Raw genomic sequence first — 13,339 nt, 5'->3', positions numbered from 1 at the left:
GCTCTGGCACCGGAGTGAGACACCGGGGCTGCTTCCGCAGCCGGTACCACGGTAGTTGGCACTAGGACCTTGCCCCCATCAGCGTTTTAACGGCGATGCCCAAGCTCTGTCCATGGGAAAAGGTCCTCCTGGGCTATTGTGGGGTTCCTGGGGCTGCACTGGAGAAGGGGATCTGAAGGGTGATGGATGAGTGGGGTGTGGGGGTGCAGGGATGCCCCTTGCTCTGCTGCATCACCCCTAAACTGGAGTGAGGGTCTCAGCAGAGCTCTCCACACTTGGCCACATCCCCGTCTGGGCTCCGGAGAGGAAGGTGCTGGGATAGCCAGGATGGAGGGATCGGGTGGGCGAGAAGCCTCCTCCCAGTGCCACCCTCCCCCAGCTGCCGCCGGGGTGGGGACCTGGGTTCCTGCTCCATTAAGCCCTGCAGCTTTTCTCCTCTAAAGCCTGATTACTTGGCGGTGCCTGTGTGCGTGCGTGCTCTGGAGGGAGGAGGAGGAGGAATTTCACAACAACAAGTGTTTGCAGCCACACTGGACCCAGCTGCCCTGGAGTCGCCCTAGGGACAGCAGCATAGCATCCGCTCCAGGAAGGCTCTTGCTGTCACTGCTGAGCCCATGGTGCTACTGGAGCAGCTGGGCATATGTGCTGGGCATGCTGGGGCATGGCAGGAGGTCAGCAGTGGGGCTTGGAGGTGGATGCTGTGGCTCCCTATGGGGTTGAAGGTGGTCACTACAGCTCCTGATGAGGCTTGGAAGTGTATGCTGCAGCTCCCTGTTTGGTTTGGGGATGGACACTGCAGTCCTTGGTGGGGTTGGGAGGTAGGAGGTGGATACCACAGCTGTCCACGGGATTTGGAAGTGGACATTGCAGCTCTTACGGGAATTTGGAGGTGAACACCATTGCTGCCCATGGGATTTGGAAGTAGATGCTGGAAGTGACTCAGAATTGGATGGTGCAGCTCCCTATGGGATTTGGGGTGAACACTGCAGCTGTTGGTGGGGTTTGGAGGAGGATGCTGTGGATCCCTGAGGCACTTGAAGGTGGACACTGCTGCTCTCCATGTGGCTTCCTTCCCCTGCCCAGTGCTGGCTCAGGGACAATGGTCCAGGAGGAGAAAGAGGAGGAGGAGAAGGGGTGCAGCTTAGCCTGAGCTGGGTGAGCAGCATCCCTGGGATTGTGGGAGCTGGGGTGTTGCCTCCATGGCACTTGGGCTGGGGGACAAGGGTGGCTGCAGGGTGGGAACCAGGCACCCTTGCATGAGCTCCAGCTCCTGGCCAGGGAGCATCCCGCTGGCGCCTGCGGTCCCGTCCGGTGTGGGGCCGCATGCTGCTGGAGCGGAGCGGGAGATGAGCCCCGTGACTTCCCTGGGGCTGCTGTCCCTGGGGGAGGAGAGCCAGGCACAGAGAGTCTTTAAGCATCAGAGTGCCATTGCTACCAGGCCAGGACTTCCCCTGTGACCCCCCACTTCTGTCTGGATGGCGACCCTTTTAGAGAGCAGCGGAACGGATCTCCACCGAGGTCCGTTCCCTGGAGTTCCTTTGTTTGCAGCGCTGAGATTTTCATGGCAGGGGGAGGAAGAGCCGCTTTGAAAAGCCTGTTGGCTCTTGCCAGCTCTAACTCTCTTTTCTTTTCTCCTTCCAGAGCCGCGTGGTGTGTCCCAGAGCCGCAGAGTATGTCTGTGCACTGAGAGCACCCTGAGTCCTCCGCAGCCAGCGCGGGAGGAGACGCCCCGTTGATGCGTGGTCCCGTCTAAGCATCCCCGGTGGCTGGCGGGCCAGTGCTACCAGAAGGGCTTTGGGGGTCTTTCGCTTTGGCATTAGGGTGGGTTTTGGGGTTTTTTGGTGTTTTTTTTTTTTTTTTGGCTTTTTTTTATTTTTTTTTTTTTTTAATTTTGGGGTTGGTTTGGTTGTTGTGCTCTGGGCACCATGTCAAATTCGGGATCCCATCAAGACACTGGGAACAAGCCAGAGACAGAAAAAAATAACCAAGATGACTCTCAACCCCCTGTCAACTCCGAGAGGAGGAACAAAAGTGGAATAATAAGTGAACCTTTGAACAAAAGTCTTAAGAAGTCCCGTCCACTCTCCCACTATTCCACCTTTGGTAGCAGCAGCTCGGTAAGCGAACATTCAGAGAAAGGCAACCCCTTAGCTAATGGCAACGATGCGACTGTGGATAAAAGTCATTCTACCTCAAAGCACAAAAACATCTCTAGTATGCTGAGCAAATTAGACCGGATGTCGGAGCTCTCCTCAGAAGGACAGACCGCCCTCCAACAGTTTGCTCAGTCGACAGAAATGCTCAAAAGAGTGGTACAGGAGCATCTTCCTCTAACAAGCGAGCACGGGACTGGTATCTCTGACATGGAGGCAGTCTCAGCTGCAGAGACAATGAACGGCCCCTCTGATTTTCCTTACCTGGGGGCTTTTCCCATCAACCCAGGCCTTTTCATTATGACCCCTGCCGGCGTGTTTCTGGCAGAGAGCGCGCTCCATATGGCTGGCTTGGCAGAGTATCCCATGCAGAATGAGTTGGCATCTGCCATCAATTCGGGGAAAAAGAAACGGAAAAGATGCGGCATGTGCCCGCCCTGCCGAAGACGGATAAACTGCGAGCAGTGCAGCAGTTGTAGGAATCGCAAAACTGGCCACCAGATTTGCAAATTCCGAAAATGTGAAGAACTCAAAAAGAAGCCTTCTGCAGCACTGGAGGTAACCGGCCCCTCTCAGGCACCCTAACCCCTCCTCGGGCTGCGCTCCTGGGTTTGGATCTTGCCCTAGATAATAAAACACCTGGTACTTCTTACTTTTTTTATTTTTCCCTTTTCCATTAACAGCTCTCACCCTGAGATGTGTACTCTGCCCAGTGCCCCTAGTCCACCCCGTGCTATGTACTGGGGTTGATTGATGTGGGGAGGAGGGCTGGGGTCTCTCCCTGGGCATGCTGGACTTTGCTCTCCCCTTTGCAAGCACAGGTAGCAGCGGGGCTCTGCTGGGGTTTTGGTGACAGCATCCCCTGTCCTCAGCAGGTGGCAGCTTCCTGAGCTGGGGAGCAACATCCAACCCCAGAAGAGGGGGATGAATTTTTGGGGCAGACCTTGGGGTAATTGGTGATGATGAAACCTGTGGCCACAGTGCAGCCAAAGCCCAACCCCTCAGCTCACTCTGCTCTGAGCAGGAGCACAGCGTTCCCTGGTTTTGGGAGCAAACTCCTGCAGTGTGCACTGGGCAGCATCCCCAGTGGAGTGGCTGTGCCAGGTCTCCCTGGACCAGCATCCCTCTGGGGTGGTCAGGTTGAGTCCATAAGGCAGCAGCTGGATTTTCTGTGGCAGCAGTGCTGCAGTCCCCACTGGCAGTGCTTCTGGTTTAGCACCCAGCAGAGCCAGGAACATCCCTGCTCCTGCTGGGGATGCCCAGGTGCCCTGGTGTGAGCCAGGGCATCGGGCTGTCACTGCCCACCATGGCCTGCTTGTGGATGTCCTTGGCTTTGGAGGAGAGCCATTGGGTTGGGGTGCCACCTTGCCTAATCCACTGGGGAGGAGTGACATTCATGTGGGGACTACAGGGAAAGTCTGGTGATGTGGGTTTTGGGGGCCTGAAACTCATTAGGGGCCGTGGGCAGCTGCTGGTGGTGTGGTGTGGCTGGGGGCTGGGTGCCAGCAGGGCAGGAGTACCCCATGCACACGCTGCTCTGGCAGAGCCTCCCTCTTCCTGCACATCCAGGTGTTGTGTTGAAGCCAGGTTTGATTTTTCCGTGAGCTGACCCCACTGTCAGCCATGCTGGTGTGCTTCCTCCTGGTGAGCACATCCCCATGGAGAGACAGATAGGCTAAAAAGTCACCTGGGCATCAGCTGGGTGGTGCATCCTGGCACAAGGGCTTTGCCTATCCTCTGCTGGTCCCAATGCAACCAAGGCCTGCTGCTCCCCTAGCCACATTCTACGTTTTTCAATTAGCATCAGCTCTGAATGAATACTGAAGGGGAAAAAAAATCTATTTGGGCGGTGGGGATGAGGAGAGGGGGACTGTGTCTTTCAAAAACCGCTGTATTGCTAAATTATATTCTTGTTCTAATTTGCTGAGTCAGTGATCTGGAAAAAGGGAGAAAGGGAAAAAAAAAGTTCATTTCTTCCAAAGAGTCCTAAAGCGGGTCAATAGACTCAGAGCTCTCAGCAGCCGGAGGAGTCGCTCCCTTCTCCCACTGCTGGGTCTGGGGCTGATAAATAGCACCAGGAACCCATGGAACAGTCACCCCTGTGATGGGTTTCTCCATCTCATGACTGGCTGGGAAATGGAGGCCACTGAAATAGGATTCTGCATCTGATAGAGCTGGGCCCCACTAGAGATGAGCCCCATCCCCCTGGGCATGACCAGGTGTGTTGAGGCTCAAGAGAGATGCCACTGTGCAGGTGGGATGGACGCCTGGACACGTGTGGGTCACTCCAGGGCATCACCATCCCCTTTTCATGACAGACCATCCCCTCTCAGAACATCCACTTGCACCATGTGTTGGAAGGATTGTACAAGATTGTGGCTGGGACAGGGACACCATGACCCTGGCCGATGTCCCAGGTCACCTGAGTCAAAGCTGGGTTGTTGAATGTAACCTGTCAACCAGACTTGCTTATACATTGGGCCAACTGTGGGGCAACCACCAGCACCTATGCTGCGCTGGAGACCCGCCTGGAGGGGGCGAGGATGCAGAGTTCCATGGACTGCTGGTCCTGGTGGGGTGCCATCCCACCGCTGTACTGGACACGGGGACAGAAGGGGCCATTCAGTGGCCCTTCATATGGGGCTGAATCATTCACAAGGCTTGGTGAAGCATTGTCCCTGTCTGTGGGGGGCAGTGCCTTTGCCCCCCCAGAGGAAGGACAGTGACTCTGTCCTGCCACCCCCATGCATCCAGAGGAACGTCCTAGGAGAGCCCAGACAGGGGCCGCAGTTACGATTAAACATTGATCTAAAATCAAGCAGTAAAAAAATAGAATTAAACCTTTATGGTGGCGTAAAAAAATGGGCTAAATCCCTCAGCTGCCGTTAAGGTTTATCTGCACATCTACAGAGCTCGAAGAACCGGTCACTGCTGGTGTCCCGCCGTGGTGGGGCTGCCTGGGGCTCTGAGACCGGTGAGGTCGGCTGTTGGGAGCAGGCAGCAGCACGTCCCTGCACTGACCAGGCTCCTCTGGGCTCTGCCAGCCCCAGCAACCCTGGCTGATGCTGTGGGGGCTGCTGGCCAGCCCTGCACAGGTCACCCTGGGCTTGTCTGCAGAGCTGTAGGTCACATGAAGGCCATGAACAGTAGGGATTTGACTCATCAGAGCTGTTCTCCATCCAGAGAAGCTGTGCTGAAGAGCTTTGGTGCTGCAGATAGAGCCAGTGAGGGTCACTGTCACCCTCATGTCAGCCTCACGGAGAGACTCTGGCCATGGAGGACAAGGGGTGAGCGTTTTAAACTGAAAGAGGACAGATTTAGTTTGGACATAAGGTAGAAATATTTATGATAAGGGTGTTGAAACCCTGGCACAGATTGCCCAGAGAAATTGTGGCTGCCCCATCCCTGGAAGTGTCTAAGGCCAGGTTGGATGGGGCTGGAGCAACCTAGTCTGGTGGAAGGTGTCCCTGCCCATGGCAGGGGATGGAATGAGAGGATCTTTAAGGTTTCCTCTAAACCATTCTGTAGGTCTATGATTGTGGGGATTAGGGGGATCTCTCCTGGGCATCCACATTAGAGCTGGTTGTCCATCTTCCTTTAATAATAAAGGAGCAGAGGTATATATGAGACATCTCCTTCCAGACCCATGAGGAGCCCCCTCTCCCCTCTTTCTTCTGCTCTGGGATGATGGGTCTGGTAGGTGGCCCTTGCTGGAGAGTCCATCCTGCTCTGCCCTGCCTGTTCTGCATTCAGTGCCTAGAGTGGGATCCATTGTGGTCAGTGTGGAGTGCCACAGCCCTGTGCATCGCTGGGCACAGGCACTTGTGCCTTCCCAGATGTCTGATTATGTGTCATAGACACCTTGGGGTAGGGGTAATGCCTGTGGCTTGTGACTGCCCCAGCTCAATTTGCTCCCTAACATGGGCTGGGAGCAGGAGCAGGTGGGATCTGTCAGCAGCCTGGTAGGCACCACCAGCTCCTGCCCATTCTGGCCCTTCGTGGCCCTGCCTTTGCCCAAGCACCATGTTTGGGTTGTGCCTGTGGAAGGGGACACCCTCCTGCAGGGATGGGATGATGCTGCTCAGCTGTTTCATTGAGGCTTGGTTGGTGTCTTGATTCAAGAGAAGGACCCAGTGAGATCTGGCTGACTCCTGCATGGAATTAGGGACCAAAATGTGCCTGGTTTGACTCTTAGGATGCTACATGCAGTGTCCCAGCCCTGCCCACGGGCTCAGTATTGTGCCCCTGCTTGCCTCATGGCAGCCAGTCTGTTTGCCCTTGCCTGTCACTGCAGCCTGTGGCATCTTTCCCATTGGTGTCCCTTGCTTGTTTGGAGATGTGGGGCCTGAAGGGTCCTCTCAGGTGATTGTGTGGTGATTGTGTGTCTGGCTGGCACAGCCCAGCCTTGCTTGGGGGCTGTTGGCACTGAGAGGCGTTGTGGTCCTTGCATACTCCACCCATGTTCTCATGAACATTGTGCAGGCTTTCCACCTCATCCAGATGGAAAATGTCCCTGGTTCTCCTTCCAGAGGACCGCAGTGCTACTGGGGCATGGCCCCACACCATCTTTCCTGGAGGTGGCTTCTAAGAGATCTTGTCTGTTGTTGGGCCCTTTGTTAGCCGTGGGGTTGAGCCTGGTGGGACTCATCCCTCTTCCCTGTGAGGTGCTGAGGTACCTGGTGGTGCCTGGGGCTGCCTTTGGGTCAAGGTTGTTGAGCATGTCCCATGTTCTGAGCAGCTCTTGCTCTGGTGTCCCCAGGCCCATTCAGCTCCTGCTCCCTACCCCAGTTTCCATCCAAATGCACTCCTACATCCATCTAGTGCCTGGGCTTCTGTCCTCTGGGTGTCTGTCTGTCCGTCCATGGCAGGGACTGTGGGGGCTGGCAGCGAGGGGACTGTGCCAGGTTGTGCCAGGACATGCCAACTGCCCACGGCCCGGCCACTGTGCTCACCGCTGGCCAGAGGGGAAGCCGGGGGCTGTGCCACTGTGCCAGCTGCCCCACAGGGACATGGGGACACAGGGAGGTGGGAACAGAGGCCGAGCTGCTGTGCTGGTGCACGGCCAGGGAGGGCTCTGGCAGCAGGGGGACCCCGGTCTCCCTCCTGCTGGCATCGTGGGTTGGAAATCTTGGGATGTAGAGCGACATCAAAGGGTGCTGAGCCTGGGCTGGATCCGTCCCAAGGCTGGGAACCGGGGTGCCAGGGTGGGGGTGAGGGGTGGGTGCTCAGCCCTGGTGCTGCACACCTGTGCTGGACCCGACCTAACGCCTTGTCCCTTCTTCTTCTGTCCCCCTCCCTGTCTCTCTTCCTTTCCAGAAGGTGATGCTTCCTACAGGAGCCGCGTTCAGATGGTTCCAGTAGGAACGGGAATCCCAAAGCTCTGTCATCCAAGTGCAATGTCACTGCTTGCTTGTGTTGTCTCAGGCAAGGGATTTTTGGCTGAAATGAATGGATGCACCTGTGTCTCTTTAGAACCAAAAATATTTTCTCGCAAATCTCATTCCTGTTTTTATAATTTTTTTCTTTTTTCTTTTTTTTTTTTTTTGCGTTCGTTTTAACATCTTCGAGTCCTAGTCAGACATTTAACTGCTTTTCAAATAAAAAAACAAAAAAATAATTAAAAGAAAAAAAACAATGGATCTGTAAAGTACCAAGACTTAATAGACAGAGTATGGACAATCAGTTTCTTTCTGTGTTTTGGTGTTGATGTTGTTTATGTGTGAAAGATGCAGTACTTGTGTAGGGAATGTAAATTTACAGTAACCTTTTAAAATCTAGTTACTAATAAGCACTACTGTAATTTAGCACAGTTGTTTAATTGCACCCTCATTTATACTTTTTATTTGATTCTTTCCCATCATACAATAGAGTGGATAGTTTCTAGAATGCCTCAACTTCATGTTTATAAATGAGAATATGTTTAAAGCGATGTAGTATCCCTTCTCCTCGCCATTCACCTCTGGAAGTTTAACCCACAAGAGGGTCGGTATAAAAGGTGGAAGAAAACAATTGCTACACAACTGGTGGAATTCAAAAAAAGGAAAAAAAAGAGTAAAAAAAAGGCAAAAAAAAAGAGTCGTTGTTAGTTTATTAATATAGATCAAGGAACGCTGCATACAGAAAATCCTCCTAATTGCAACGGTTTACTCCTAGAAGTAATTTTTGTAAACTTACAGAAGTTAAAATCAAAATAAATATTGCAGGACCTGTGCTGAAGCAGTTACGCAAAGTGATATTTCTCTTCTGTTCACCCCCCGTCTCTCCAGCTCTCTCTCCATCATTAAATTGAAATGCTGTTTGTAATGTTTTAGCGATCCAGGCTGTTTTTGTGAATAAAATGAATGCATGTTTTGTGTCATGATTTCCAGCTTGGTTATTTCTCTCCCATTCCTCTGTCCAGCCCTCCAGGCCCCCCAGCAGCTGTGGTGGCCCACGTGCCATGGTCCTGCTGGCTGTGGGGACCTCGCCAGTGACGATGCTGGAGCGTGGTGGAACGGTGTGATGAGCTGAGCTGGAGTTGCCCTGGCTGCTAAATCCCTACAGTTAATCCTGGCAGTGCCTGGGCTAAGCCAGCCTTGGCACCTCCAGGGGATATTTCCTTGACCTGCCTGGAGTTTTACCCAGCAGTGCCAACACCATTGGTTTTGGTGAAATAATATAATGTGCCATGAAGAACCACCGTGAGGCTCGTGTTACTGGGACAAGTCTAAAATGAGCTCCCAAAGGTGAGTGGGCTCTGGGATGGCTTTCCAGCCTGGCCTCATGTTGGTACTGAATCAGCAGGAGCTGCCTGGGGTGCAGGGGATGTTGGATGGGCTCAGCCATGGACAAGCCATGGTGTTGCTGCCAGTGCTTGGGTGCTGTATTGGGAATCATGCCAGGCAGGTGTGCTGGGAACCTCCTACCACTCCCTGGAGGTTCTCCAGGGCCATCCCAGCCTGGCAAGAGGAAGATCTGGCTGGAGCCGGCAGTGCTGGCTCTGCCCTGCCGGGAGGAGGTAGCGAGAGCCTTTGTCCCCAGCTCCAGCCAGCGTTTGGGCCAGCATCTGCTGGCCAGATGTGCACCCGGAGGAGGGGGGTGACGGCGGTGCGTGGGCTCGGTCCCTGCCCGGCAGCGACCTGCTGGGATGGAGCAGAAAGTCCTTGGGGAAAGCTGCCCCAAATGCCCTCTCCAGCAGCATTCCCCCCAGCTGCTCCTGTGGCTCCGGGTGGTTTGGAGCCCAGGCCCAGGCACCCCGGTCACAGCAGTGCCTGAACCCAGGGCTGCGTGTGGGAACGACTGCAGCACACGGTGACAGTGCTGGAGCTGGGCCAGTGTGGTGAGTAACACAGCTCAAGGCCTGCAGGGACAGACAGACAGACCCTGGTCGTGCCCCAGCAGGGCTGTGGTGCATGGCTCTGCTCCGACCAGGGTGGCACTGGCAAGGGGCTGCTTGGAGCTCGCACAGCCGAAAGCAGTTAGCAGGAATGTGGTGGGGGTGTTCTGGGAAAAAGGAGTCTGGCTGGCTTCTTTAAGGCTGTGGCTAAGGGTTGGGGCTGTGTGAAGGCACAGTCCTGGCACCTGGAGGGAGCCAGCCCCTACCCCATGCTGGGAGAGTGTCTTGGGGAGCAGCACACAGCCCCCTCCCCAGCCCTGATCCCCTGCAAGGAAGGTGCTGCTTCATCCCACCCACAGCTGGGGCTGGGGACTGCTGGGAATGTCACCCTGGTCTGGCTGTGTCACCCGCAACAGGGCTGTGCTTGGGGCTGCTGTTGGCAAGGAGCAATGCTTGTGGAAATGCTATCATGGCACAGCAAACCCTGCTGTGCTGTGCTGGCAGGGCACTGGCAGGGGCCATGGGCATTAGCAGGGGAGATGGGCACTGGCAGGGCAGGAGAGAAAGAGCAGTGATATGGAGCTGCCAGGGAGGACACGGCCATTAGCAGGGGACAAAGGGAGCAAGGGCTTCCCCACGTAGGTAAACAGGTTAGGGAGAAGAGAATCAGATGTGGGATTCAAACCCTGCCTGCGAGTGGGATGGGCTGGTGGGGAGGTGGGATATGGGGTGCTGGGTGCCCTCCACCCCACTTCTAGCTCAGCCCCATGCTGGGCTCCATCCCTGCCTCGCAGGTGAGTGTGTAGCAGGGTGGCCCTGTGCTGGCCTGGAGCCTTGCCTAACGAGCAGGACCTCAGGCATCCCCCGAGGGTGAACCCATCCCCTCCTCCATGCTCACCCTCCTCAGGCACAGCCCCTGTGCTGGGCCTCCCCGCAGCTGCTGCTGGGGAAGTGGCACCCAGGGCTGCTGTCCCCAGGGTGCCCGCTGGCAGCCAGGTGACACAGGGCACACGGGATGATGATAACGAGCTCGGCATGGCGCTGAGGGACAACCTTGGGCGCTACCACAAGGGCTGGCCTCGAGTCGCTCTTAATTAACATCCTCATTAAACGGAGTTAGCAGAAGGGCAACCAAACCTGCCTGTGGCCCTAGGGCGTGCTGTCACAGAGGGCACAGCCGTGTCCCCATCCCTGCTTGGCCTTGGTGGCGTGGGAAGGTGCCAGCAAGTGATGCCAGATGAGGCCAGACCCCGGTGCGGGACTGATCCAGCAGCGATGCCAGCGGTGTTTTCCATGTGGAGTGGCCTGGCTTGGAGAGGATGGATTCTGGGGTAAGCTGCAGCAGGAGATGGAACCCTCACAGTGGTGCCAGAGACATGTCCTGTCCTGTCACAGGGGCACCCCAGCACTTTGTGGGGTGCCGGGCTCGGCTGCAGAGTGTCACCACTGCGTGTCCCCCGCGCTGGTCTCAGCCCGGCGCGGTGGGCTGGTGGCCGCCTGGTCCAGCCGTCCCCCAGGCTGCAATTAGCAGGCTGACCCCGGGCTGACCTGCCCCCCCGGCATGGGGATGGGGCAGGATGCAGGAAGCGCCGGACAAAATGTGCTTCAGCTGAGCCGGATGGCGGCTTCGCTGCGAGCGCCGCCGGCCAGGCGTGACCTCCCGGCCAGCGGCCCGCTGCCACTGCGGGGACACCGAGGGGACGCGGCTCGGCAGGGGAGGCGGCAGGACCTCGGTGTGGGGTGGGAACCTCCATGAGCACCGAATCCTGTTTGCTCGGAGGGGAGCCAGTTCACGCCCACCACTCTAGTGGGAGGTTGGGATGGTGGGATCTGCTCAGCTTTCCTTGGTGGGGACACATCACAGGTCAGGGGGCTGTGGGGCAAGACAGCCTTGGTGCCAGGTGTTAGAGCCAGCCAGCATCTCCAGCGTGTCTGGGGCATCACGGGGTGCTTCCCAGCATGTCCTGGGCTGAGCTGACACCAGCTTGGTTGGGGTTTTGGCAGCTCCACAGCAGCTGGATGGGACCAATGCAGGTGTCCTGGGGGTCCCTAGGCATGGGCAGCTTGGGGGATGCTCACTGTCACACATCTGGCTTGGCTCAGGCTGGAGCCTGGGGCTGCTGGGACAGCTCAGCTGGGACCATTAATTGAAATAAGCCTCCCAGGCTCTGTTCCCCGCAGCTGGCCAGGTGACCTTCCCTGTCACACACATCATGGCAGCTTTCCAGGCCCATATCCAGCCTTGGCTGAAGTTCTTCCAAAAGGTTGTGGAGTTTTCGAATTCGGGCTAAGGATGCCTCATCTTTTTGCACATTCTCCACAGGGAGTGAGCTCTGTGTTGGCTTCTTCCCCACAAACATTGCCTGCTGGGGTGTGGGACAGGGGAGGAGGGTTCCACAAGGTCTGTGGGATGCTGTGTTGTCTCTGCAGTAGAGCAAGACTGAACAGGGCTTTTCTCAGGGAAGAGGAGCCATGGGAGATCCTTTATCCATGATAAAGGCTTGATATTCACATCACTTCACCTCTGGGAATTCCAGGATTCTTGACCGATCACCACACACTGAGATCTCCCCATGCCTGAGCTGGGGCAGGAGGATGTTTACCCAGCAGCATCCTTGGAAAGGACTCCGTAGGTGGAAGCTGACACCCATTCCTGCATCCCGCCAGCCTACCCTGGGATGAGCTGTGTCCCCAGCAAGGCAAAGCTGCGGCTCCAGCTGGCCAAGGGCCCTGGCTGGCCGCCCTGCTGCGGCTCTGCAGGAGGCTGGAGATGTCACTGCAGCCATCACAGGGTGGTTTCTGCACAGAAACTGCCTGAGGTGCTCCTGCCCTGGGGACCGGAGCACCACCAGGCCTGGCATCCTGCCTGCAGCTCCATGGTGCTGCCACCGTGTCTCGGTTTGGGGTCTCAGGTCCCCCCTCTGCCACACCCCACAGAGTAGGTGAGGGCGTGAAGTGTGCTGGCTGTGCTTGTGTGAAGGAGGACACCTCTTCCATCACCAGTTCCTACAGCACAGCAGAGAACCACAACACCCAGCAGCCCTGGGCTGCGGGCAGCAAAGACCTTCTAGCCTGGTTGAGCCGTGGTATTCCTCTTTTTGATCATGATCAATGCCTGACTATTCCTGATGAGCACGTCAGTGCTCCCCTGCCCCTGCTCACTGCCAAGCCCACGCCAAGCCACGGCAATTCCCACTTAAGTGGGGACTGGCTGCGGTGCCAAGGCTGGTTTCAACACCGCGTCAAGATGTTTTAAGGCCAGAGCAGTCAGGATTTGTGAGAAATAGGTCGGCCTGTGACAGCAGAAGGAGGCTACTCAGTGCAAGACGCGGTGTTACCGGGCAGGGGAGGCAGCGGCTGGCGCGGCGCGAGCCTTCAGCCCTTGGGTGATGATGGGTGGACGACAGCGGCTGAGCAGGGGCTCAGCAGAGGTGACAGGTGCCACCAGCCTGAGCTGGGGGTTTGCAGCCTGCAGCCTGCCGCGCTTTTGGCCAGCCATTGGTGCTGACAGCCCTGGTGAAGCATCGGGCTGGGGAATTGTGTCTCTCCCCACCAAAATGCTGGGAGTGGATGTAGTGCTGGTGGAGGTACCATGGGCAGTGGGGACACAGGACCAGGCTGCACTGTCCTTGTCCCATCAGCCAGTCCTGCAGCTCCCCCTGTACCTCTGACCCAGGGCTGGAGGATGAGACGCCCATGGGGAAGGAAGGACGCCTTGCCCTCTCCTGCCTTGCCTCTGAGCCCTTGGGCTGGCTTCTCCTGCAGCTGGCTTCTCCTGCAGCTGGCTTCTCCTGCAGCTGGCTTCTCCTGCAGCTGGCTTCTCCTGCAGCTGGCTTCTCCTGCAGCTGGCTTCTCCTGCAGGCCCTCTCCC

General features: G+C 56.6%; 1 protein-coding gene across 2 annotated transcripts in view; it reads left to right on the top strand.

The window, feature by feature from the left end:
* Positions 1-8,514, top strand: part of CXXC5 (CXXC finger protein 5) — a 36,275-nt gene extending 27,761 nt beyond the window's left edge. For both annotated transcript variants that reach the window (XM_068205574.1, XM_068205575.1), the window contains exons 2-3: positions 1,642-2,711; positions 7,470-8,514. In XM_068205574.1, the coding sequence (XP_068061675.1) occupies positions 1,926-2,711; positions 7,470-7,514 (831 nt within the window). In that variant the 5' untranslated portion in view covers positions 1,642-1,925 and the 3' untranslated portion in view covers positions 7,515-8,514. The remainder of the gene's footprint in view (positions 1-1,641; positions 2,712-7,469) is intronic.
* Positions 8,515-13,339: the final 4,825 nt, after the last annotated feature.

Source organism: Anomalospiza imberbis, chromosome 15 (assembly GCF_031753505.1).
Source record: "Anomalospiza imberbis isolate Cuckoo-Finch-1a 21T00152 chromosome 15, ASM3175350v1, whole genome shotgun sequence".
Classification (NCBI taxonomy): Eukaryota; Metazoa; Chordata; class Aves; order Passeriformes; family Viduidae; genus Anomalospiza; species Anomalospiza imberbis.
Note: the sequence above shows the minus strand (reverse complement) of the source record. Positions and strands in the feature narration are given on the sequence as shown.